Source organism: Mycteria americana, chromosome 18, assembly GCF_035582795.1.
Source record: "Mycteria americana isolate JAX WOST 10 ecotype Jacksonville Zoo and Gardens chromosome 18, USCA_MyAme_1.0, whole genome shotgun sequence".
In the NCBI taxonomy this organism is placed as follows: domain Eukaryota; kingdom Metazoa; phylum Chordata; class Aves; order Ciconiiformes; family Ciconiidae; genus Mycteria; species Mycteria americana.
Window position 1 is genome coordinate 7,395,275 of NC_134382.1, and position 25,948 is coordinate 7,421,222.

A 25,948-nucleotide genomic window follows, 5' to 3' on the forward strand; every position below is an offset into this window, starting at 1 on the left:
AATGTGCAATAACATAAAACATCAAGGAGAAGGGGTATCACTTGAGGCAAAACAAACTCCCATTGGGAAAGGAGACACAAAACCAAAGTCACAGAAAAAATACACTCTAAGGCTCTGCCTTCACAATCTTTAACAAACTCCTCATGCTCAGTTCAAATCCACAGTTGACTTCTGGATTGCAAGCCTGCACACCTGCAGATGATCTTTGGGGAAGCTCCTCCCCAGCCATCTGTGCCACGATAAGCCCAAATATGCTCAGGTCTTGCACTGAAACTCAAATACTTAACATGTAAGTAAGTGAAATCATTGATTTCAGCACTCCAAAACAGGGCCTAGTACCTCCAGTGTATCAGGTGGTATGTGCAACCCCTCCTCCTCCTCGTCAGAACTGTCTGAAGCATCAAAATTCAGCAATGTGCGATCATTTTCCTCCAAAAACTTATAAAATTCAGGATCTTTGTCCTTCAGCCGGGAGAGCTGATCTTTATGTTCAGATGCCTTTCCCTTCTTCCTGGTAGATAAGAATTAACATGCATTTATTCATTGCTCAAACTTCTGCTGATGCTGTAAGAAAAGCAAGCAACTTCTGGGCACTAAAGCACACCTGGGGCTAATTTGAATGGCGATGGCTTTATCCAGGCTGTGGCCACAGTTCTGTATCCCATTTAACATCTGCTCTAGAGGACTTACAAAAGGTTATTTTCATTCAGCACTAAGAAATCCTGATAGCAAACTATCAAGGTTGTACTGGGATACTGACCAGAGGTAAGGAAAACATCTTGCAACCCCCCAAAAAAATCTGTTTCTTAATTTCTCAGAATTACTCTTGCAAGCTTTTTATAAAGAATACTGAAAGCTATACCGGCAGAGAAATCTGACAATGAAAGCTTGGTTAAATCTTATCTGGTACTAAAGAATTGTTTTGGCTTCTAATAATGATTAGCAGCGGCTAAGAACTACTACATCATTTTCTATCTGCAGATACTCCAACGTCTTTCAGTAAGAGCAAATACACACAAACTGAGGAAAAACAAAGTAAGCTTTACCTGACTCCAGTATACCCTGTAAAAGATTAAAAGCGTACACGAGCTTTTCTCCACTGCAGTTACTGAATTGACACAGGTACGACCGAAAACCTGACGGCCCTGTACCCCGTAACTGTACTGCGGTCTCGAACGCAGCCCGTTCAGGCACCTCTGACCCAGCTTGTCCCAGAACTAGCTCATCCTCTGACAGATGCTACGACGAAGTCCCGCGGTTACTTATAAAAGCAGGCAAGCGTAAAAGAACCCAACCAAGCAAGCAACCGGTGGAGGCCAGCTGACATGTGCCGAGCCTGGCCCAAAGCGGGAGCACCGACGGCAGGCTGCCGGAGGGACCGCCCGGCCGAGCACGACCAGCGGCGCGCCCTTACCTCACAGCCGGCCGGGCCTGAGGCGGCTGCCTCGCCCTCCCATCCTGCTGCGCCTTCCCGCTCCGCCGCCGCTGCGCCGCGGCCCCCTTGGCGGGCCTGGCGGCCTCCTCCTCCCCCGAGCCGCCGTCAGGCTCCGACTCGGAGCCGGCAGCGAGGAACTCGTCCAGGCTCAGCTCCGCCAGGCTCCTGCGGGCGGCGAGAAGAAGGGGGGAAACTCAGCGTGAAGCCGGGCCGGCAGCGCCGGGCCTGCCCGCTCACGGCGGCCTTGCTTGCGGTCGGCAGCGCGGGGCTGACGAGCCGCACCTGGGCCGGCGGCGCCCCGCCAGCCTCACCACCACCACCACCACCACCACCACCACCACCACCACCGCCGCCGCCGCCGCCCGGCGCTACCCGAGCCCGGCGGTGCCCGCGCGCGCCCGCCCGCGGCCAGTTCGGTTCAGTCCGGTCCCCCGCCCGCAGAGCGCTGCCGCCGCTCACCTCTTGCCGGCGGCTGCCATGCTGCCCGCCTCGCTCCAACGCGGCCGCCGCTTCCGCTCCCAGCGTGCCGCGCGGCTCCGCGGGGCGGCACGGCCCCGCCCCGGCCCGCCCCGGCCCCGCCCCCCCGGCTCCGCGGCCGGCCCGCGGGCTGCCTCAGCGGGGCCGGTGCCACGCGTGTCCCCGCCCCCCGCAGGACGGGCCCCCCCCCCGCGCCCGGTAAGCGAGCGGCGGCGCGGGGGCGGGGCGAGGTCCCCTTCCCCCGGAGCCCGGTGACACGTGCGGGCGGCATTTAGCTGCGGGGGGGGCGCAGCGGCGAGCCGAGCCGAGCCGAGCCGAGCCGAGGGCAGCTCTCGCACGGCTCCGCGGCGGGGTTATTCCGGGTGAGGGAGGAAGCCGAAGCCGCAGCTGCGGAGCTGGCCCCGGCCCCGGCCCCATCCCGCCGCGGCCCGAGGAGGAGCCGCACACCTGCCCGCCCTCCGCCCCGCCCCGTCTCCCCGCCGCGGGGCCGGCGGCAGCGGTGCGGGCAGAGCGGTGCCCCGCAGCATCCCGCGGCCGGGCCGGGCCGTCGCTGCGCCCGCCAGAGCCGTGAGTACCGCCGGGGCACGGCCCTGCCGCCGCCTCCTCTCCTCCCCTCCCTCTCCCCGCAGCGGCAGGGCCGGGCACTCGGACCCCGCGGGAGCGCCCGGGCGCGGCGGCGGGAGGAGGGCGAGGCGGAGGGGTTACCTGGGGGGGGATCGGCGGCGGGGGGACCCTCCGGAGGAGCGCTCCATCGCTCCCCGCCGCTGCTCTTGCGCTGCTGGCGGCTCGTCCCTCCTCGGGGAGCGAGTTTGCCTGTCGGGTTAGAACGCGGCACGTCTGGAGAACGGCCGGTGCCGTTCCTGGGCGGCCGGCTCGGCTGCCTGCTCTCTCTGCCTCGGCTGCTCTCTGTAGCTGAGGCCGGGAGCGTTTCCGTGCCGAGCGGGGTCTCCTTCCCTGTCCTCTGCCAAGTCGAGGAGCGAGGTAAAGGGAAAAGCTGCAGCTTTAGAGCCTTGCGAGATGCTGGGGCCCAGGGAACAGCTGCAGAGAGGTTCTGACCGTGGCGGTTTTGCTTACCCTCAGTGGAAGCGCACGGGCTGTTTGAGATCGTTGGCTGTGGGGGAGCTGAAGGGCACAGGGAGAAACGTTGCCTCAGGTTTTCTGCTAACTTGGAGGAGAAGCAGGAGGCATCTTTTTTCCTGGCCTCTGCAGTGACCGTTAGAGCAGAGGGCTCTCCTCGAGCTACGGCGTCTCTGTTTGTGGAGGTGGTCCTAGGGAGCAGCAGGCCAGGCCGGGGCAGGCAGCTGGTTTGGTTCTGCTGGCTGAGCGAATGCCTCCCTCTCCGAGGAGTGCTGGCCCTGGGACCTCGGCTTCTCTACAGCAAGGAAGAAATGCAGCGGTCGGGTGGCTGCCCCTGCTCTCTGTGCGTCAGTTCGCGGCCACCGACTGACCGGACTTTTGTGCCAAGCTAGAAAACAGCAGAAACGGTGGCCTTGCTTTTACGGGGTCTCTCTACAGAGAAGCCTGCTTTCCTTTGACTTCAATGGCTGCTGTCTGACGAGCAATATCTCGGGGCGCTCTCCGTTGCTGGAGACCCCAAGGAGGGAGGTTAATTCTGGAGTGATTCAGCAACATGTGGATATTCGGGGGCTTTTGATCCTGACAGTCTCCAGGTGTGCTAGGCTGATGCAGGTAATTTGTTGCCCCTAGGACAGGGCACAGGTGAAATGAGCCTCAGAGAGCTACTGCCCCTTTTCAGTATGGGTGGTCCAAAGCCATTTAAGGATGGGAGGAGGGATGGGGCCTCCGTAACAGATTTGGGATGTCTGTGTGCTAGCGGTTTGCACCAGGAGGTGCTGGTTTGTTACAAGTTCACCATTATATGGCTGGCTAACACTTCAATGTACGATAGCCTTTTGGTTACAATCACTACAGCCAAGCAATCACTTCTGTGGAATCTCTCCCCTCTGCACCCCAAGTTACTCTCCTGACCCATGAGCATCTGCTGGAAATACTTTATTCAGCATGGCAGTGAGTAAGACTCTTAGGGATCTTGGGTGTAAAGATCTGAGTTTCCTTCCTGAGAACTGACTGATTCATGAATCCCAGCAAATAACATCTAATTCGGAGCGGGCCAGGAGCCAGCAGGCATAATAGTCACCTGCTGTCTTGGCTTGACAGTCTAGGATCCAAATGGAGTCGCTCCTTAGCACCTTGGGTAGCTAGGATGGTCCCTTATGCTTTCTGTCAGCTAAGGTCAGCTTGGTGAGGGTGGCAATGGAACCTCTTTGCTCTGCCAGCCTATCTGGTGGCCATCCGCCCTTGCTCTCATCAGCATCAGTGTGGGTCTCTGTAGATGGAGTGGCACGTGAAAATCAAGGCAGGCATCCTCTGAAGACTGGAGATCTGCTGGGGAGACTGTTCTGGGTTCTGGTCTTGCTTTGCTGCATTTCAGGCTCAGCAGCTCAAAAATCAAACAGCTTCTGTATTTTCTCAGGTGCTGGAGCCTTGCCTCCAAACCCTTAGGCAGGCTGGACTTGGTAGCAAGAGAGGCTTCACCCTGTCCACCTGGCCTGCTAGAACTGGCTGCAAACCACGCTGCCTTCTCTAAAGGATGTGACTCCTCGGGGACAGGAATTCAAGCTCCTTCAGCTGAAATTCCCAGGGTCTGGGACCTGCTGGCCTTGGCAGGCCCGCAGTGTACCAGCAAACCCAAAGCCATTATGTCACATGCTCCTCATAGCTCAGTTTTCATGTATGCGGCCTTCAAGAAGATGTGAGGGAGTTCTATTAATTGTTTTCTGGCTTGAAAACAGGCTCCCACTGCTCCACAGTGTGAAGCACTGAGCTTGTTCAGAAGAGGAAATGCGGATCTGCTTACGTGGTCCGGTTCGTCTCCGTTGCCAACCCACACTATGACTGAGGCTGGTAGGAGGCTTCGTAAGCTGTCCGTAAACGTGGCGTGGGCCATGCCGTCTCTGCGAAAGCGATGAGGCCAGGGTACAGCTGGTGACCTCCTGTTCGGCAGCAGCCTTGTTCCCTGGCTTATCCACCTGTACAAAATCCGCTCGCCCATTTGCAGCCAGCAGACCCGAGTGCTTTTTCCTTCTTTCCTAGTCTACTGCTGGAGCCCCTAGGCCACACTGCCTCACGTCATGGAGTCAACTTTCCCTTTAGAAGCCAAGCGGTAGCTCGTGCTTGAGTCTCACCAGATTCATCGCTCTCGTCTGATGTCAGGGCATTGCTGAGCAGTAACGACCTGTTCTGAACTGGCCCACTGCCACCTGCTCGAGACACCATCACCTGGCACAGCGGACAGGCAAAGGGCACGATCCCTCTTTGAATAGCTGCTGGCCAAGGACGTTGCAGACAGGTTGCTCCTGGGCCAGTCTAGGAGCCAGGAATATTCAGATCCTCTGATATGGGCTGCCTCCAATGACCTGAGCGCTCTCGCCTTGTCTGTTTACCTGTCTGAAAAATGAGTTGGGGACAGAGATGTCTGTCACAGGGGAGGCTAGAGGGAGATCAGGAATACCACAGTGATGGATGGGGCAGCTGAAGCTGTTAACTATCACTCTGCTGCCTGGAGAGGAGACTTGCTTGATGCCTACGTGTAGAGGTTGGGCACTGCTTGGGCCATAAAGTAGCACTGGATACGACAGTAGCTCCTCTCCCGTGTCTGCTGGGGGACACTGGGAGGGGGGAGTTAGGACATGACCCACATTTCCAGTCCTTGGCAGAGGCAAAGGGCTCCTTTTGCTTAGATTTTGGTGTGCTTTGTGCTGGACTGTAGGAACTGCTGTCTAATTCCAGTGCAGCTGGAGACCTGCACATTTTGCTGAGCAGCTCAAGGCAAGAGTTAGTTTCCATTTCTTGTTTCTTCCTAACCTGGGAATTCAGCAGTCCCAAACCTATTCACGTCCTGACCCTTACAACCAATTACTCAAAGTGACCCAAATGTTAGCACGGATGCCTCTAAATCCCTCAACCACGGAGTCCTGCTTGGAGCTGCTGTGATCCCCTGTGTGCAAAATACTAAAGGCGAAAGCTGAATTTGAAGATGTCTGCAGGAAGAGTTGCTGCCTGTGCAAAGTGTGCATGAGGGAGGGAGGATGTGTACCCAGATAGGCACTAAGCAGGCTGGATACCCTTTATCTCTTTCGGGTGTGGGAATGTCCCGGTGCAGGCATTGAGGCTCTGCTTTGCGCTCCCTCCTCTCTCAGCTAAAGCACTTCTGAGCGTGAGCTGGGGTAACTGAGAGCAACTTTGAGCTGAGTTTCCAAACAGAACTCCCCAGGAGTAATGGGGAGAGAGGCTTTATTAGAAAAGACCTCCGGCCTTCTGTGTGCACCAGAGCCGATTGATTACAACCCACTGAGTTGCGGAAAGACACTGACTAGGTCAATGTGCTGAATGCCCTTCTTGCCTGAAGCCAGCACCGTCTCTGTGCCGTAGAGCTGGCAACTGCGTGTAGTTTTCCCCCACCTTCCCCACCCCCTTTCCGAGGCTCCACATCCTCTCTGGCAGCTTGTCACTTCTCTGCAGATGTCTAGACAGGAGGATTCAGTGCGTGTCAGTTATGCCTAATTCATTAAAAAAACCCAAACCCTACTGAGAGCTGGGGATTCTCAGTCCTGCAGACTCAGCGCTGTCTGCGGTGCCCTGTGCTGCCTTGAGGCTAGCTCAGAGCAGATTAATTCCACCGATCGGCAGGAGCAGCGCGCGCCTCACCCTCCCATCCGTAGCAAGGGGGCTTGGGGAATAGAAGGCAGGCATGTGGTCAGGGGCAGTGCTGGCAGCAGGAGCAGAAGAGAGAGAAGAGGAGGTGGAGAGAAGTGTTTGGGGCTGCGGTGCATGCTCCTAACTTCTCCTTGCAGCTCACCCCAGTTGTGTGTTCTTGGCGTGCTCGTGTCCCCTCCGCTGTGTCCGTCGGGAGCTGGCAGAGGGGTGCAAGGGGTCCGAGTCCTCAATCTGGCTGTCTGAAACTGCCAGCTTCCTACTTCTACTGTCCCTCCTGCCACCTCTGAAGGCAGAGCCGGTGCCAGGAATGACAGCTCCCCTTGCCACGTTAAGTCACATTTCGATCAATATTTGCAGTCCTGACCTCTGTATAGGTGCGGCTGTAAATCAGCCCTCACAGTAGCGATGGCTGGACCTGCAGTTCAGAGCATCTCGTTCACTTGCTGGTCCTGAACTATTAGGTCCCTCTGCTTCCTCACAATTGCTGGCTCTTCTAGGCTGAACGCACAATTAACCTTATATTAAAAAGACTGACTGTGAGCCTTTTGCTGTCTGTTTGAATTCCCTGGATGCAGGTAAAGTGCTACAGGGGCTGAGAAGGGGCTGAACCCCAAAATGTTGTATTGAAGGGGATGGAGTTCTCTGCCTGTATCACTGACGCTAACCTGACAGGTCCTGCTGGGGACAATTACCTAGATTTAGTGCCTGCTTTGCATCTGAGTCCTGGGCATATACAGCTGGATGATGTCCAACTCTCTTTGATTGTGTTTATTGTGGGGAAGGGAGTGGGGAAAAGTAGGAATGCAATATATTTTGTAATGGGCAGTGCCAGGCCCTCTGAAAGAAGCAAGAATTTGGGATATCCAAGTTTGAGGTGTAAAGGCAGGTAGTGTATATCTGCTGTAGCTTGTGAAAACAGCCCTGGTGTCTTGGACGTGCCTACTGCAAGAGGATTACTGATGCAAAAATACTGCTAGTCATCTGGTAGTTTAAAGCTTCTCTTTAGACATGGAGTTCAGAGCCATGGACAGGGTTCAACAAAAGGGATAGCTCGGCCAAATTAACGGGGCCTCCACAAAGCAATAAGGAAGGTGAAAATTTGCAGGCCTGCAGTGTACTCAGCTGCATCTCTGGATGCTGGTACGAGCTGTATTAGTGGTCTTACTTTGCAACAGCACAACAGCAGCTATTGTTACTGCCGGCTCAGCTGCTTGTGTCCCTTGACGGTTGAAGGGAAGGAAGAGAACACAGGAGCACATCTTCTTCCCAGCCCTGCTCCCAGGAGGAAAGAAGCTCCTCGCGCTTGGGCAGGGCAGGGTCTTGCCTGTGCCGCTTTAGGCTGCCCCGGTCTAGTCCCGTCCTGAGCTTTAATGTGTATCGCACGTTTCGTTTCTTTGGGGGAACCTGGGAATTGCAAGAGGCTGCTTACTGGCAAATAGCCTGTGACTCCTCTCAGAGGGCTTCAAAATAAGAATTCTGATTTCTGGTGTAGGGGAGATGGAGATGCACTTGGAAGCCGCGATTCCTGCCTGTGACTCCGCTGTCAAGCTCCTTCTTCCCCAGGGGTCCATGCTGTTGCTCTGCCCCAGGAGGAGTTTTGCTGTGCTGCTGTGGAGGGCACGGCTTTGGCTCCGCCGCTCGGAGTGGAGATCTGAAGCTGCTGGGCACGACAGAGCAGCGCTGCCAGCAGCCCCTTCCTGCCTGGGGACAGAGCCAGAGGAGGTCTGTAGGCAAAAAAAAAAAAAAAAAGGACTTTGTGCCTGGGAGATGGACCCCCAATGCCAAGGAAGGGGGGGAACCACTCCTCCGAAGGGGAAACTGGCAACGTGGTGCCACCTTATTGACCTAGTTTGTGCTGGCCTCTGCTCTGTTAGTGCCGAGATACGCGGGGGTAGTGTATCACGGCACTAACGGAGCCGTGAGTGCCAGTGAGGACTTAATCTCTTATCCTGAAGGTCTGATGGCAGCAATTCTGTGGGAGATGCAGTGCCACGCACAAAACAGGGCTTTGTAGCTGATTTACCAGAAAAGAAGTACTGGGATATCAACATAGGGATAGGGCACACGTGGAAGTGATGGATTTAAGCATGATTTTATGTCAGGCCTTAGGGCACGTCATGCCTCAGAGTAGGGGATGTCACCTTATCCACAGCAAAGGCTCGTCCCCAGCATCTGACCAGCTGTACAGGATGTGTCTTTGCAGTCTCCTAGCTCGCCTGGCAGACACAAAATCTCCATCCAGGCTGTCAACAAAAAGCCATTCTCCAGGGCCTTCCTGGGGAAAGGGCAGGCTCTGAACTTTTCCCTGGAGGATACTCTGTTGCCTGTTTATTGCTCAGCACGCTTCTTTTCACTCTCAGCAAAATATGGTTTTTTGTGCAAGGAGAACAGACCTCCCTTTGGGCAGGGATCGTTTGCATTAATTAACAGAGCTGTTATGCATGGCCACGCTCTGTCGCATAGGAGCCAAACAAACGCCTTCTTTTTTTTGTCATAACCTAAGAGTTATTACAAGTCAGCCACCGCATCCATTATAGCTGATGCGTAACACGTGCATTCATGCTGCTGCATGCTCCACAAAAGTGGGCTTGTATTTACTTCCCCCCGCTGGAGCTCTGGACACTGCTTTACTGTCTCTTGTGGTCCAGGCGCTGTTCCCCATTAATTATATCTTAGCGGTGCTCATAGACCTTCATTTCCTGGGAATGAAGTTTCACAAGGAAATAAGGAATATTTAGTGCTGCCAGTGAGGCTGAGAGTTCAGGCACAGGGAGCAGCGCGAGCAGCAGTGGGGTGTCCTTTCCCTTTTTCCCCCTGATTATATTCTGACCCGTTAAAGCAAAAGAGCTCTGAATGGGAACGTGTTATTGCAGAGCGGAGGGGACACTGGGAAGTGGGGCTGAAGGGGCTGTACCCACTGCAAGCCTTAGGCCAGACCCATGCCAGCCCTCCCTGTGCTTCAGCATGGTGACCTTCTCCCAAAGCGGCTGGTGGGTGGGTGGGCTGCTCTCCAGGGGAGGGATTGCTGAGGCTGTAGTGTGGCTGTAGCAAAAAACCATCCGGCAGAGTTGGTTCAGGCTGCCTGCAGCTGTGGGTCAGGCCAGCCGTGGACCGTCCCCCGGTGCGGGGATGCTTTTGGGAGCCCGGTGGCAGCGCGGTGGCTGGGCGTCCCCCTCTGGCCCTGCTCCCTGCTCGGTCACGTCGGAGACCCAGTGACACAGCGGTGGTGTAGCTCAGGGTGCTACACCGGTGTGGGCGAGGGAGGCACCGGTGGTCTTTCGGTCGAGCTCTTCGGAGCTCTGTGAGGTGCGTGCCAGCCCTCGCCGGTGACGGCAGGGGGGTGTGGGTGGAGAGGGGAGTGAGCGATAGCTGGTCTCTACCTCTTGGCCGTGGGAATCATTGCAAGGAAAGATAATGTCACCCTTGTCGCTCTCTGCACTTGTACTTGCCCAGAGTTGTGCAATGACTCAGTGGCAGGGCTGGGAAGAGAGCCCAGCACTTCTGACCCTCTTTGGAAATGCGTTCGATTACTGTGATGCCAATGCATCGGCTACAGCAACCTTCAGTCTGCTGTGCCCTCTGCGTCTCTCCCCTGACTGCTGGAGCCGAGTTGTGTGCTACCCCCAGCCTGGCCGGGCGGCAAACCTTTTCTCACCAGTCTCCGAGAGCGCAATGAGAAGCAGTCCCGCCTTCTCCCTGCTCCTCTGTCCTGTCCTGCGTTGTCCCCCCTGGTCCTCCCACTGCTGTGGAGCCAGGAGCTCCCACCCTTTGCTGCCAGCACCCAGGAGGGGCAAGGCGAGTGCTCTCAATTAGATCTGGGGCATGACTTAAATACTGATGGGGAGAAGTACGCTCAGCAGCATATTAAAAAGATAGACCAGCTCGAGCAGATCAGGAAAACCCTCAGGCTTGCAGCTAGGGAGGGGAATAAAGGCGAGAAAGCGCTCTCCGCTCTCTGCCATTAAACCAGGTCTGGGAAAGGAGCTCTTGAGCCCAGGTGGAGATGCTAGTAACTATAAACGGCCTTCGCGCGGGCACCTCTCATCCAGCAGCGTCCACGCACGTGAATTAACGTGCTGAGGGTGTCCTAGGGATGTTGCAGCTTTCCGAAAAGCTCAGCTGAGGGGTGTGGGAGGAGAAGGCCAGTTAACTCATGGGCTCTTCTTTCCTGTCAAGGGCACAATGGCATCCTACTCTCATTGCTGGAAAGCATCAACAGGCATTGCCTTTGTTGTGTGCCCACGAGTCTTCCCCGCTGACAGAGAGATGAGGAATCTCATATCATGTGGGATGATGCAAATAGAAGAGGGCATTGCAGGCTTCTCTCCTGCTCAGGAAAGATGTTTATTCATCTTTTTCCTCCCCCAGACTCTAGTACACGATACAATTGCTATTTAAAAATGAATAGATGGCTGCATTCGTGGCTGAGCAGGCACAGCATGGTGGGTTTCTATTTTTAGGCTCAGCACGGCTGGCGACGTGTAGGTGTCGTGAGGAGCACAGAGGCTGAGGGGATTCTCTCGCCGCAGGGATGCGGGGGCAGGCGCACGAGCGCAGCGCACAGGCTTTTTTTTTCTTCAAGCTGCCTTTTTCTCCTGCTCCCTCCCCCTTCTTCCTCCTGCTGCTCAGTCATTCTTTCTTCACTCCCCAACCTTTCCTTTGGGTGCTGCTGGCAGAGAGACAGTCAAACGCCTTTCGAAACGCCATGAGCAGCCTAGATGCAGACAGCATGGAAAGAGAAAACATCTGTGCACAAATAAATGCCCTTATTCCTTGATTAGGCAGTTTTTGTTTTCTGCGAGCGGATCAAGTTCGTACTCCTGCTCCCTGCCTGGGCTGTCCCAGATTGTGTGGAAGGACTGTCCCGCTCCACGCTCAGTGGCACCTACGTGTACGTGCAGATGGAATTCTGCGTCGGGTCCTAGCCGCCCGATCCGCATCTCTGTCCTTTGCTGTCTGTCCCCCCTGTCAGCCTTGCCAAAGAAAAACTACCTGAAGTTCAAAGTTACCTCTTGGAAGGACAGCCAGGGTCTCAGCTGGGGCTGCTTCCAGGGAGATCTAGGAGCTCTGCTTTGCCCAAACTGCCTGCTAGGCTGGTGCAGGAACAGGAGTCGGCGGTGCTGGAGCAGGACTGTTTGGTGCAGCCTTGAGGCTGTGGTGAGGTTGGATGTGCCTGGGTAGAGGACACTGGAGGGAAGTGGAGATCAGGATCCTGTTCCCTAACTGACCTGGGAATCCCCAGCCTCTGTCCGAAAAGAGGCCTGAAATACAAAATGTCAGGAAGAGTCGAATCCCAGGTCTGCAGGATTCTGTACTGGGACTGTCGAGCTCTGTGCTGCAATTGCCTTTGCCCTCTGCCTCATCCTCCTGATTTGTGGGGGCACGGGAAATACAGCAGCTCTCTGAGCTTAACTTTTGAAGGTAGGTGCGTGCATTACAAATCTCCTAGCAACTTCTGGAAGCTGGAAGGGAACAGCCACCTCTCGAAGAGCTGTGGTCCATAACATCACTCTTACCTTTTAGGATATGGGATTCCCTGGTTATTTTTTGTTTAGGCTAATCAGGGTTGTCATGTTTGCTGTTTCTAGTGGTCTATTTAAGCTTGCTTGGTCAGTGCAGGACTGGCATGCCCTGGTGAGGCTCCTAAGATCAATGCTTCTGCTGATATTGCATGGAAATGCAGATAGTTAGGTGGATTTGGAGATGGTGCAACTTCAAGGAAAACCAGTGTGAGCACATATGTTGTAGAGCGGTACCCTTCTGAAGGCAGGTAAGGAGGATATCGATGCGGAGATGAACGCAGCTGGGAAGCAGTGAGTGTCACAGAGCAGAGAAGAGTCTCAGCATCCCTTTGCATTGCTTGGGTTCTTCCAGGGACTGTCTCCTCCCCATCGCTGGTTTATGAGCAGGATGATGTTTCACTGGCAGGGGCTGGTTAGACAGGAGCTGTTCTTGCGCAGGGTCTCTGAGCAGTGGCAGGCATACTGGGGGCTATGGGAATTGTCTGGGGCTAGAGCGATTCCTGCCTGGGTAATGCTTTGGTTTTCCCCCATGTCAGTGCCGCTGAGAAGGGAAAGCCCACCATCTACTACCTGCAGCCATGGAAGGGGGTGTGCAGCTCCTCAACCGCGATGGCCACAGCATCTCCCACAACTCCAAGAGACACTATCACGATGCCTTCGTGTGCATGAACCGCATGCGTCAGCGTGGGCTGCTCTGCGACATTGTGCTCCATGTGGGCACCAAGGAGATCAAGGCCCACAAGGTGGTGCTGGCGTCCTGCAGCCCGTACTTCCACGCCATGTTCACAAGCAAGTAGTGTCCTCTCTTCCCCATGGCCAGGGTCTCCCTGCTCTTCAAACCCTCTCTTCCCTGCAAACCCCTCCCCTTTCTGCCCTGCTCCCTATTCTGACTGCCCTACCCTATGCAAATATGATGCCTGTATATCATCTCTGTGAGCAAGGGCAGTAATGTTCCTCATTTGGCTCCCTTCCATGAAGCCCTTTGCCCGTAACCCCCTGCACAGGTATCTTGATGCCCATCCTGCAGACGTGGACCCCCTTCCCTAAAGTATACTGCTGCTTCTCCTTGCGAAGAGGTAGGCGGGAGACCTTTCTGGGCTGTGGAGGTGGATGCAGCTTGTTCCATGCATGGTCAAGTCTTTCTGAGGGGAAACAATCCTGCTGCAGGACTTTGTTCATGTCTAGTATCCGTGTTGCCCTAGATGAGATGAGTGAGAGCCGCCAGACCCACGTGACGCTGCACGACATTGACCCACAGGCCCTGGAGCAGCTGGTGCAATACGCTTACACGGCTGAGATTGTGGTAGGCGAGGGGAATGTGCAGGTAGGAGCTTCCCCCCAAATCTCTCTTCTCCACAAAACCGTTCTGTATGAGACTTACCTCCTGGGGGCTCTTCTCTACCTCTGCTCAGCGCTTTCAGCTCTTGTTCTGTGATGGCACCTGCATCTAGCAGTGGTCAGGGAGTTCATCTTCTGCCCCTGCACCTAGAGGTGTGGCTCCTGCGATTGCTGTGGCTGGGAACGGCTCCTCAAAGCACTATGCAATGGCCAGGTCTAGTCCTCGGCACCTGCCGTTCTCCTGCCATTTCCTGGCCCTGCGGGGAGTTACGGGTATCCTCAGCTCTTCTTTAGCTTAGTCCTGTTGGAAACAAAGAATGCTTTTTCCTCTACGTGCTTGTGTGCCTGAAGGTGCTCAGTAAGCCTGTTCTGTTATTGACTTGCGGTGAGACGAGGGTGAAAATGGTTTCCTTGCCCTGGAAACTCTCTTTTCCCCCATTCTTTTCCACTGCCAGACACTTCTTCCTGCTGCCAGCCTGCTTCAGCTCAATGGTGTGCGGGATGCTTGCTGCAAGTTCCTACTCAGCCAGCTCGACCCATCCAACTGTCTGGGAATCCGGGGTTTTGCTGACACGCACTCCTGCAGCGACCTCCTCAAGTCTGCGCACAAGTACGTCCTCCAACACTTCGTGGAGGTGTCCAAGACAGAGGAGTTCATGTTGCTGCCTCTTAAACAGGTGAGGTCCTGATGGGAGTGTGAAGGTATGGGTGTGGCAAGGCTTCTTGTGCCCTGTCCTGGAAGGCACGGTGTGCGTGTCGAGCCCAAGGGACCTGCACTGAGGGGACAGGGTTTGGCAGGGGAGTGTACCCAGATTCTGTGCTTTGGGTCCTCTCTATTCAGTGGAGAGGCAATACATGGGAAGAGTGCTGTCAGAGAGCGAGCTTAATCCCACGTGAAATAGGGATGGGAGGGTATCACGGAGGATAATTGCTGTCGCTGGTGCTTGCCACGTGAGCTCTGAGCACACTGCCCTCTCTCTGGGAGCACAGGCCAGGGAATAAGTCCAGGCTGCCCTGGTCACGTAGCTGTGATGTTTAATTCAGAGCTCAGCTAATGTTTCCTGCTGCTCTTCATGTGGTGCCAGTATGGCCCCTGGCTCGTCACTGCCCGCAGAGTGCTGCGCCGTGCCCTGGCCAGGGCATTCCCAGTCCTTGCTCTGCATCACCCGACCCCGTATGGTCCCTCACCAGGATACAGATGCTTCCATTCACCCATTCTCGGGGCAGTGGGGTGCGTGGCAGCAAGAGGAGGGTACGTATCTCCACTTGCTCCAGCTCCGTTGTCCTTGGCAGGTGAAGTGAGTGTGCTGGGAACAGCCAGGACGCCTGGCTCTATCCCATGAAATATTGAAGGGATGCGTGCAAGCAGAGTCGTCTGCCTTGATCTCACTGATGTTGATTGGAAGTGTCGGGCATTGCAGCAGCTTCAGACACAGAAGGGGGGGAATGAGCCAAGGAGGACGATCGAGGGCAGAGCTGTCTCCACACCAGTGCTGTGAGGAGAGGGGAGGCACAGCTGCTCCTGCCTGGTTTGGGGGACCCGGTTGCTTTTTGGATCCTTCTGTGTCCAGTGAGAGAGAGTAGCTGTACACCCCCAACTGCCAGCACCTACAGGAGGCAGGGGCTCTGCCTCTGGCAGTGCTGTTCTGCTGGGCCAGTTACCTGGGGGTGTGAATGCATCCTTGCCTCCCAAACCATACCAACCGACGCTTGCCCTTTCCACCCCGCTCTGCAGGTGCTGGACCTCATTTCTAGTGACAGCCTCAATGTGCCATCAGAGGAGGAGGTGTACCGGGCTGTGCTCAGCTGGGTCAAACATGATGTGGACAGCAGAAGACAGCATGTCCCCAGGGTGAGTCTGCTGGGGAAGGTGGCCTGGTTCCACCCGCCAGCTCCGAGTGCCTGGTCTGGGTGGGTACATGGCTGAAGGAAGCTGCAGGGTGGCCAGAGGGCAGGGACAGCGGGTCCCTGCCATACCCCTTCCAGTCCAGGCATAGATGAGGGTGCTGCTGAGAAAGTTCTGTCTCAGAGAGTGAAGTCCAAACTATTGACAAATCCGAGGGGGATGCCCTGTCTGACCCCTGGCAGCTTGGGCACGCGGAGCTCTGGGGAGGATGTGGCAGCAGGAGAGGTCAGCCCTGCCTGCAGCCTTCCTGAGCTTTCACGGGCATCCTCAAACAAAAAGCTCAGGCAAATTTGAGCAGGGAACTTCTTTTAACTCATGCTTTTGTCTCTCTGCATCTGCACCTTGGAGCATGGATCTGCGAGCCTCCTGCCTGCCAAAGGTGCAACTGGAGGAGACATGGTTAAGCCCTTTCCTGCGGGGCTGCCAGTGCTTGGCACAGCATGGGCACCCTCTCACGGATGCAGCCTCGCACTGCGGTAGAGGCCGTCAGTGCCTCCAGCAGCCCCGGCTTCCTGTCATCTTGCCGCTCTCATGCTTCCAGGCAGGCTGGAGCAGTGGGAGAAGGCATCCCTAGGTGCCCTCCTGAAGGCTGGGGCTGAGATGGGGCAGGACGAGGAAGACTCTGAGGGTTTCCCCTGGGTTTCCGCCTACCCTAGGGCTTGACCCTAGACAAGTTCTGTCTCCACCTTTGCTGGTTGTGTGCCCTCAAACGTCCTTCCTGTGGGCAATGCAGGCAACATGGGGCATGCTGGGCAGAGGGAGGTGGTGTCTGGGCTCTGCAGCCCCACAGCGAGGATTGTTACTGATAGCATGAGTGCTGGAAGAGGATGTGGGTACAGGCAGAGGGCAGGGTGGGGATCTGGGGTGGCTGTGGGACGCGTCAGGGCCAGGCTGAGAGCTCCTGGCTCTGCAGAGACATTAAGGCTGAATTGCTGCATGTGCTTTGGTGCCCTTTGTCACCGGCTGCCTGTCCTGCCAAGAGAGCAGGATGACATCTCCAGGTGGAGTCAGCCTTGCCAGGGTCCCCGGGGTTTGTAGGGGAGATGTAGGGGCAGCACTGGGACGAACCCTTCCCACCCTGCCGATGGGGTGCGACTCCTCTCCCCTCAGCTTATGAAGTGCGTGCGGCTGCCCCTGCTGAGCCGGGACTTCCTCATGAGCAACGTGGACACAGAGCTGCTGGTGCGGCATCACTCGGAGTGCAAGGACCTGCTGATCGAAGCCCTCAAGTACCACCTCATGCCGGAGCAGAGAGGGGTCCTTAGCAACAGCAGGACGAGGCCGCGGCGCTGCGAGGGGGCCAGCACCGTGCTCTTTGCTGTGGGTAAGGCCCTGCCTCGCGCTCCCGTACGTGCAAACCCCTGCCCGGGGCCTCGGACTGTTGTTTGCTCTGTTTGCCCTCCCCTGCGCAGGTGGGGGGAGCCTGTTCGCCATCCACGGGGACTGCGAAGCCTATGACACGCGGACGGATCGGTGGCACATGGTGGCCTCCATGTCGACTCGCAGGGCCAGAGTGGGCGTTGCTGCCATCGGGAACAAGCTGTATGCTGTGGGCGGGTAAGGAGGCATAGGAGCCGTGCGCAGGGAGCTGGCAGGGATGCCTTCAGCAGCCTCTGAACGGAGCCCATGGCGAGAGCGGCACAGAGCTGCTCCGGGAGCAGAGATGGCCGGCAGAGCCTGCCGGGGCCAGCCTCCGGATGAAGCAATCCAGTATCTCTGGGTTACTAACTGCAGGAATAGCAACTGAAAACTACATCCCTGCCCCTTGCAGTTCTGAGCAGTGAGTTTGCTAGCTCTCTGTTTGGCGGTGCACGTCCTGGGCTTGCGCGGTTTCCTCCCATTTGCCTTAGCCCTATGCTGCAGGCTGTTCAGAGCCTGCTAAGTCCCCAGCCCACCTCTTCCCTAGTGTGTGGGGACCCTCCGAGACCTGCTTTCTTTGCAGACCACCGAAGAGCTCGGCTAAGGGCTCTGCACTTTCAGCAGGTGCTTTAGTGCACTCTGTCTTGAGGAAGCTGGGCAGGGGGGAGAGGGGCGGGGTGGTGACAGGGACCCAAGGCTCTTGGTCGGCTCCAGAGCTGTAGGACCAGCCCACAGGCTCACCTACAATCCAGGCTTCCCAGCTCTTACGTGCTCTCCCTTTTTCTCCCTCCAGCTACGATGGGACCTCTGATTTGGCCACAGTGGAGTCCTATGATCCTGTCACCAATTCCTGGCAACCTGAGGTGTCCATGGGCACCAGGAGGAGCTGCCTGGGTGTAGCAGCGCTTCACGGGCTTCTCTATGCTGCTGGGGGGTACGATGGGGCCTCGTGCCTGAACAGGTAGGGGATTGCCTTGCTACAGGCTCCTCCACTGCTCTTGCATGCACTGTCCTTGGCGCTGGGTGCCTGGCGAGCCCACAAGGCCGGCTCCTGACAGATGGACTGGCCCCAGAGTAGATGTGTTGCAAGCCAGCTCTGTCTTCCAGTGTCTTTGGCTCAGGCAAAGTTTCTTCAGGGGAAAAACCATTTTGTAGCCTTGCGTGACAACAGAACGTAGCCTTTGTCAGTTCTTCCCTCCATTTTCCCTGTCTATTCCCAAGCTTCCTTGGGAGCTGCCCCTGAGGGCCTGTGTCAAAGAGCTTTGACCTGGGCTTTGCCAGTGTCACACCTTATGTTCCTGTGTCCCTGCCTGCTGCAGCGCAGAGCGGTACGACCCTCTGACAGGCACCTGGACATCCATCGCTGCCATGAGCACCAGGAGACGCTACGTCCGGGTGGCAACTCTAGGTGGGTGATGGCATGAGGACCTGACTGACTTCTGTGCAGACTGTCTCTTGCGTTTCTGGTGGTTCCTTTTGATGTTCTTCTGTTCCAGTTCCTGCCCCTTCTTCCTAGATTCCCTAGCTGTGAGTCTGGGTAGCCCAGCCATTCCTCTGCCATGTCCTGACATGCTCCCTGCCTCTGCCCTCCTCCTCAGTCTCCTTAGTAGTTGGGTTTCATCACATCCTGGAGGCGACTCCTGAGGGGACCCGCAACTTGTTCCTCAGCTCCTTTGTGCCCCTTCTACTTTGGAGCAAGAGGGCTGGCTGTGGATCATCACCCGTCCCCCGAAAGGAAGAGACAACCTTATTACTCCTTCCTTATGAAAGCAGGACAGTCCTCTTACTGATGATCCAAGCAGTAGTGGGGGGTCAAAACTGTCTCTACCGGGGGTGTCACAACATTAGGTGCAATGCTGTGATGACTCCTGACTCCACTGAATGAGTTCTGTCCTTAAGGAGGATGCAGTGTGAGAACTGGCCACTTCATTGTTTAGCGCAGCTCTGGGGTTAATGCAAGTACCACTCTCCACCCTAGCAGATGCCGGACCTCCCTGGGGATGCCAGGGCAGCGTGCTGCTCCCCACCGTCCCAGGAGCTGCTGCGCAGTGTCCCTGTGGTCCCCTGCCCTGTTCTCTGGTTTCAGCTCTCAGTGCTGACTCAGAGGTTCCCTCCCCTCCATCACCAGCTCATACTCTCTGCCTGCCACGGCCTTTATTGGCGTTCCCCTGCTCCAGCCTCCGCTGCTAAAAATAACCGATTGCTCTGGCGGGGAGCACTTGCAGCTCCCATAATGAGGAGGTCAAGAAGCGGCAGGCGAACGAGCTCCTCGGGAAGCTTGCAGCGTGGCAGAGAAATTGCCCGATGACTATTTCACGATGCTTCATGCTGCAAGGGGAGGGGGAGCTGGGGGAGCCCTGCTGAGAGGGGCTCGGCTGCCTGCGGAGCAGGAGGCACTGCGGCTCAGCTGATACCCCTATGGGCACCCCGTGCAAGAGTTGTGGGAGGCTGCGCTGGGACCGGGACCATGCTCTTTAGCTAACTCCTGTGCACGTGTGACTGTCTTTGCAGAAGGCAACCTCTATGCCGTTGGGGGATATGACAGCTCATCTCACTTAGCCACAGTAGAAAAGTATGAGCCCCAGGTAAATACAAGAGAGAGCGTGCCTGGTAACTCTTTTCTTTCTCCCCTCTGGATGGGTGCCTGAAAGGGCCCTGCAGAAAGCTGAGGGCCACGCAAGTTGCTAGAGAACTTAGCAGACAGCGAGAGATCAGCTACCCGTGGTCTCTTAGCAAACCGCTGCCATAGTTTAAGGTGTGACCGCTTCCTAGCAAAGTGTGGCAGCAGCAGTGGAGCAGAAGGTGTGCCCACGTGAGCCTGTGCAGCACAGACCTGCCTGCCTCCTTGGAGGCTTAAGCCGCCATGGGTGACTATGAGATGGAGTGGGTATCTGCCCCCTCCCCAGCTCTTCTGCAGGGGCAGAGTATCCGGGGTACAATCCAGAGCAAAATGAGCCAAAGCTCATGCCTGCAGGCCCCAAGATATATCTTTGAGATTCTTCAACCACCAGAACACTCTCTATCCCCGTTGCCTGTAGGCCAGCTCAAGTTGTCTGGGAAGAACAGTTCTTGCTCATGCCCTGAGCTGTTTCCAGCTTCCAGCTGAGGTCCTTGCTGCATGCACATCCAGAGCGGTTAGCAGGGATTGTGGCAGGCTGGGGACATGTGTTGGGCCTGGGGTCCCACAGCTCTGTTAGAGCAGGCTGGATCACTGCAACAAGATCAAGGAGAAGGTCCTGGAGGTTTTTCACGAGCTGTAAAGCCACAGTTGTGACTTGTACAGATTTGAAATAGATACAGCTCAACCCCCGTGACTGGGCTGGGATTCAGCTGTGACGTGACTGGTGGCCTGGCACAGAGATTTCTGTGCTCAGGCCCCTGGGATGGCAGAACTCCTGCCAGCTGCGGCTGGGCTTTACTGAGCCAGTCGGCGAAGGTCTCTCCTGGGGCCTGCAGCAATTCCTGCGGGAGAGTTGAAGGGAAATAAGTAGGGTCCCCCCAAAAGTCTTTTTGGGGGAGGACCGTTATGTCAGGAGCTGTGTGGTTAGAGCAGGACTGGGTTGGCAGGGGTACGTTGAAAATGCCTTGTACATCTGGCTCACAAACAAACATTGCCTCTTCCCAGATCAACACCTGGACGCCCATTGCCAATATGCTAAGCCGCCGGAGCAGCGCAGGAGTGGCCGTGCTGGAGGGGATGCTCTACGTGGCTGGCGGCAACGATGGGACCAGCTGCCTTAACTCTGTTGAGCGCTACAACCCCAAAACCAACACATGGGAGAGCGTGGCACCCATGAACATCCGTAGGTAAGGAGCTCTGCCCCTGCCACGCTCGAGCTGCAGGGGAGCCTCGGCTGCTGCAGTCGGGAACGGGGACCCCATCTCACAGAGAGCCTTGCCTCGCTTGGCGCTGCAATCCGTAAAATGCAGACCGTGCCCCGGGGCCTGGCTAACGCTGCGTTGGCCGGCTCTGTGCCGCTCGCACAAAGGCAGCCCGTGCTCCCTGCTGCGCTGCGAGGGACTGGTGCGTGTGTGCCGGGAGGGCAGAGCAGGGACGTTCCGCAGTAGGTGTTTCTGCAGAGGGATTTATCCTCCGCAGTCTGTGTGGCCGTAAAGAACCAGGTGGTGTAGCTGGCTGAGGCCCCGTAGGAGATGTTGCTGGGCTGCGGGAGGGTTTAAGGCTTGGAAGTCCAAGGATTTTAGGCTCCTAGGGCTTGTTATTGAGAGGTGGCCCTTCTCCAGTGGGAGGAGGGTATCGGAGTGAAGGGGAAGATCTGAGGCTCTATACGGCACTCTGCCACTGACTGTTTGAGCCCAGTAGTTCATTTTTGCTGGGCATTTGTGAGGCTGGGCACTCCTTTTTGTGGGTGACAGAGCTCTGGCCCATTCATCTGAGGTGCTGAGCTCCCCTACACTCCACATATGCTGCGTTCGAGCCTCACACCCCTGTGGTCTCTGCGTGGTCGTTGCAGGAGCACCCATGACCTGGTGGCCATGGATGGGTGGCTGTACGCAGTAGGTGGCAACGATGGGAGCTCCAGCCTAAACTCCATCGAGAAGTACAACCCCCGTACCAACAAGTGGGTAGCAGCCTCGTGCATGTTCACGCGCCGGAGCAGCGTGGGGGTGGCCGTGCTGGAACTCCTCAACTTCCCGCCCCCCTCCTCGCCCACCCTGTCAGTGTCTTCGACGAGCCTTTGACAAAGAATCAGGACCTACCTTACCTCAAGGGGACAGGGGCGCCTGGCGAAGCGCTAGGCCAGCGCGGCCCGCCCCGCGGGGCAGCCGGTCGCTGTAGGAGGAGAGCGAAGGTACTGGCTGCTGCCTCCAGCCCCAGCACTCCTGTCAACCCCCGGAGCCATCCCCACTCTTGGTGCACACATCAGATCAGCACGACCACGGCAGTTAGAAATGTGCTTCCTGGACGAGCACCCTCCTTCTAGAGGGCAAGGAGAAGGGGGTGCTCTCTGCTCCGTTCAGACTCATCTCGCCGCTCACCCAAAGGGCGTATATTTTCTTTGGGGAGGGGAAACTTTAAACCATTGCTGCTTCTTGGATTCACGTGATCCAGCCGGTGCCACACATACGAGCACGGCCAGCCTTGGAGGCTTCCAGGAGTCCTGTGGGGTGGCAGAGGTGGACAACACTCCTCCCAAGGACAGGGCTGAATGTGCAACCATTCCTCTGAATGTCACTGTAGCCAAACTCTTTACCGAGCCTATTGTGCACTGTTAAAGACTCTGAGGCCACTGTATGGTTCTCAATGGTGTCTAATTGATGCCTTAAAATACGCAAACAAGAGAAGCCCAGCTAAGGGACAGGGCCTGGAGGAGGTGAGGTTTGGAGACAAAACTGGATGCAGCAGCCGGCACTGGCCCCACCTCAGCCACTGCTCCCAGCTGGCCGTTGCTCTGGGCAGTCCCCAGCCAGGCAGATGGGTTGAATGGCCTTGTTTGCATCCGTGCCGTTGCTGTCCCAGGTTCAAGTGACCGTGCGGCTACCTGCTCTCTGCACGTGGTCCTGGTTCACAGTTTGGCTGGGAACGGATCGGCCTGTTTGCTGTTCCCCTCTCTGCAAAGCAGATTCTGGGTTTATGGAAAGGTATCGGCTCTTAAACAAGAACAGTCCGGCCTTCTAAATGAGGAGGATTGCCTGGCGTTACTTTTTTGGGTGTTAATTTTTTGCCTTTTTTAATTTGAATGCTAATATTTTAATTTTTAATGACTTCATATCCGTTTATTTTTTACACGATCCTGGTATTCCCCATCCCATCTGCTTTTAAGGCAGCAGAAGGGATGCAATTACTTTTCTCATTTGTTGATGAGATGATGACTGTGTCCTGGAAGACGTTCTCTATAGATGTGTGGGGGTGTGTGCATGTGTGAGATACCGTGTGTACACTGAAAACAGCATGGAAGGGACCAGTTGCAATTAGTGACTCCCTGGCAATTAAGTAACCACTGTAACGAACTAAAGGTTGAATAAATTAGTACTGTAAGTCACAGGCCTGTCCTAGACCCACCTGTGCCGTGGAACCTCTTGGGTGGTATTTTCAATGCGTATGCTGTAGGGCGTGTGTATGAGCCTTGAACTGAGACATATTATCAGGTGTTCTCCACATTATAGAGGAGTGACTCAACCACTGGTACCTCAATAGTGTTCAAATGTAGCATTGGAAATGTGGTCTAACTGTTTTGAACTAATTCCTTTATCCTTTTTCCCTCCGCTCCTTCTCATGTCTCATTTACAGAGTTCAGATTTCACTTGTGATGGTATTTTGTTGGCCTAAATTTTCAAGTGGCTAGGGATTTCTTCTTTTCTCTTTTCTTTGGGGTGAAAGGAGAGTTTGAGACGAGACAGGGACTCCCCAACTTAAGACAATTTTTACGGCAATCTAATTTCTCCTGGACAGGTGCCTGCATGTTTTACAAGCCCACTTACAGTGCCTAACATTGGACACCTGAAATTACCAGCAGCTTCTGAAAATCTGGGCTGCTTCTCTCCCCAAGGACAGTCTGGGCTTCTCAGGCTGATGAGGCCTTTCTGGCTTTTAGAACAGACTCTAAATCTGCTTTTCCTTCCCCTCTCACTTGCCAAGCCTCTGCCCCAGCCTGTCGCAGCTCGGCAGCTCTCCCGTTCCTCTGTAGTGCAGAGGACCCTGCAAATGTCCAGGCTCTGCTCGTGCAGGTTGCTGCTTGGTCAACGTGGCGGTAGGGCTGCCCTAAGCAGGTCACACGAATCTGCTTCGTTCGAAGTAACGATGGAATCGGTGAAGTCTGCTCTGTTGCGTGCGTGTGCCTACATATGAGCGAGGTCTCAATCCTTTTCTTGCCATTCCTCAATCCTTTTCTTGCCATTCCTATAAGCAACATCAGGATTTTAGTCTTTTGCTGGACTCATACCGACCGGTGCATTCAAGGTGCCCCTGGCTCTAGGGTCCTCTTTGAAGGAGGATCAGCCTAAAAGCCCCACGGCCGTGTCAGAAGTGAAAGGTGCTGGTGCCGGGCCTTGGCCCAACGTGCCAACGTCCTGCCGAGGCCTCTGCGTGAGGAATGGCGTAAGGACGTAAGGACGGCGGAGCCCGGCCAGCCTGCCGAAGGGAGTACTGTACGACGAGGACGGGCAGTGCAGGGCCAGAGAGGAACTGCTGAAGGGAGAAACAGGGCTGCTTTCAAACAAGGAATGAGTGGTTATAGCAGTGGCTCAGCTTCTGGTCCAACTGTGGCTGCTGTAGCCTGAAGGGGGGCTGCTGCCTCGGGGGGCGGCAGGCAGGCAAAACCAGCGGGGAGCAGGCTGAGGAGAATAATTGTGCCATGTGCCCTTGGCCCCAGTTGTAATCTTTAGCAATTTACACTGCAAAGGGCGTGCGATGCTGTCCTGCCTCTTGAGGATCAGGGAAACGGGCAGCGTGACTCCTGGCACCCGCCGGCTGGGTCCTGAGCAATACCACCGCTGAGCCCGTTCTGCAGAAACCTGGGGAGGAGGGAGCCTTTTGTGTCTCTGATGTACTAACTATGCAGGTGCTCACTGCTTTCCTGTAAAGGAGAAAGAAGGAAGGAAAGGGCAAAATAGTTCCCCAGCAGCTTGCGGGGGTCCGGAGCACCCCGACCCACACTGTGTGGACACGAGGTGTCAGCATCTGCCCTGGGAGATCCCAGGGTGGAATTGCTTCTGGTGCTGCACATCCCTTGCCGAGCTGGAGGCCTCGGAGGGGATGTGCGTCTGTGTCTGTCTGTCTGTGCGTAGTACCCTATCTGAGGGGAGGAGAACTGTCAACTGTGTGTGGCTTTTCGGCCAGTTTTAGTTAGTGGTGTCTCACCCAAAATGTTATTTGTGCGATTTCCCATGTGAGCTTTGCCCGGCGGAGGAGCATCCCTGAGCGGGCGGCTCCAGGCTGCGTGTGTTGATGTGTTTCGCCCAGGGACCCCGGTGTCGGTCTGCAGTGAGACGGCGAGGCTAGGCAGGAGCCCGTGCCCCGATGCGAGGGCAGAGGTTCGCTTGGCCTTACTGGTAGGCAGACCCGGTCCGCTCCATGTCAAACCGTTGTCACTTTGATTTCTCTGTAAGTTATCTGACTTATTTATGTGGAACTCTGTTTCTCTGAATTTTTTGCACTACGTGGGATTGGGGAGGGGATACAAGCAATAGAAGCCAACATGTACAATAAAGACGTTTTCTTGAATACTGGATCCTGCCTCTTGCATCCTTCCTTTTCGCCCCTCTGGCCCCACTCCTGTGAAGGCAGGGATCGCTTCTCTCCGCATTGCCCTGCGCGGAGGTGGGGAAGGATGGGCGCGCGTGGCAGGCTGCTGCGCATCCGTGCCTGAGCAGCCACCGATGAGATCTCATCTGCCTGGGTGCAGCCACTCCAGGCTTCGAGCCACTGGCACAGAGCAGGGACAGGCACCCGTCTGGAGGCCACTTTGGGCTGGCCCTGCCGTCGCGGATGTTAGCAGAGGCGGCCAGAGGAGCCAAAGCCAGCTTTGAAGGACCTGCTGCACCACAGGTGAGCTAAACGGAGTGGTTCTTAGCCCAGATCCTGGCCCCGCGCTCAGCTGGCTGGTGCCGGGTGCCTGGCCGGGGAGGCTGCTGTCCTGCGGACAAGGGGCTTCGTATTCCCAGCGAGGGTGCTGTGCTGGGGCTGTGCACCGCTCTGTGCACCTTCACCCTACCCCAGAGAACGGGCAGGGCAAAGATGCTGATGGTGGTGGAGAGGGCTGGGAAAAGCCCAGCCCAGGGGCTTTAGAAGCAGGTTGATTTACACCTTTCCCCGCTGTTAAATTCTAGTTTGGACTCCCGAGCTCCAGTGCTGTTGACAGCTTTCCCCTACAGTGGAAATGAAAACCAGATGAGAAACATTCTCCTTTACCTCCAGCTGCCACATGCATCGTGCCTGGGGGCAGGTGCTGCCTGGGGGCAGGCGTAGCTGGTGGCCCCGTTCAGCAGGGGGGAGGCTCTGCAGCAGATCAGATCCGCCTTCGCTAGCTGCTGCCAGCCACTGCTGCCTGTGGGGGAAACACTAAGACCGTTTCACGGTGGTGGGGGTGCAGGGGGTGAAAAGAGCAAAGAGAAGCTGCATGGCAACATCCCATGGGGCCTGAAAGGGAACTTTCCCAGGCGTGCGTACTGCAAGCCCTGCAGTTAAGCCGCGATGCTGTACTTGGCACGCCAGGC

The 25,948-nt window shown here is 56.2% G+C and overlaps 2 protein-coding genes across 4 annotated transcripts in view; one reads left to right on the forward strand and one right to left on the reverse strand.

Annotated features, from left to right (window-relative positions):
- The window catches only part of NOC2L (NOC2 like nucleolar associated transcriptional repressor), a 55,639-nt gene extending 53,603 nt beyond the window's left edge, over positions 1-2,036 (reverse strand). Inside the window, exons 1-3 of the mRNA XM_075520201.1 lie at positions 1,895-2,036; positions 1,415-1,600; positions 340-511 (exon numbers count right to left, since the gene is read on the reverse strand). Of these exons, the coding sequence (XP_075376316.1) occupies positions 340-511; positions 1,415-1,600; positions 1,895-1,914 (378 nt within the window). The 5' untranslated portion in view covers positions 1,915-2,036. The remainder of the gene's footprint in view (positions 1-339; positions 512-1,414; positions 1,601-1,894) is intronic.
- KLHL17 (kelch like family member 17) lies at positions 2,016-22,140 on the forward strand. 3 transcript variants are annotated; one of them, XM_075520203.1, is made up of 13 exons: positions 2,016-2,479; positions 8,142-8,371; positions 12,708-12,960; positions 13,374-13,495; positions 13,965-14,186; positions 15,245-15,361; positions 16,526-16,739; positions 16,828-16,972; positions 17,568-17,735; positions 18,094-18,182; positions 19,286-19,359; positions 20,400-20,581; positions 21,247-22,140. In XM_075520203.1, the coding sequence occupies exons 3-13, from the start codon at positions 12,750-12,752 to the stop codon at positions 21,473-21,475; spliced, it is 1,773 nt and encodes a 590-aa protein (XP_075376318.1). In that variant the 5' UTR covers positions 2,016-2,479; positions 8,142-8,371; positions 12,708-12,749; the 3' UTR covers positions 21,476-22,140. The 3 variants fall into 3 exon arrangements, with proteins under 3 accessions (XP_075376318.1, XP_075376317.1, XP_075376319.1); XM_075520202.1 differs by lacking the exon at positions 8,142-8,371; XM_075520204.1 differs by lacking the exons at positions 2,016-2,479; positions 8,142-8,371; positions 12,708-12,960 and adding an exon at positions 13,050-13,247.
- Positions 22,141-25,948: the final 3,808 nt, after the last annotated feature.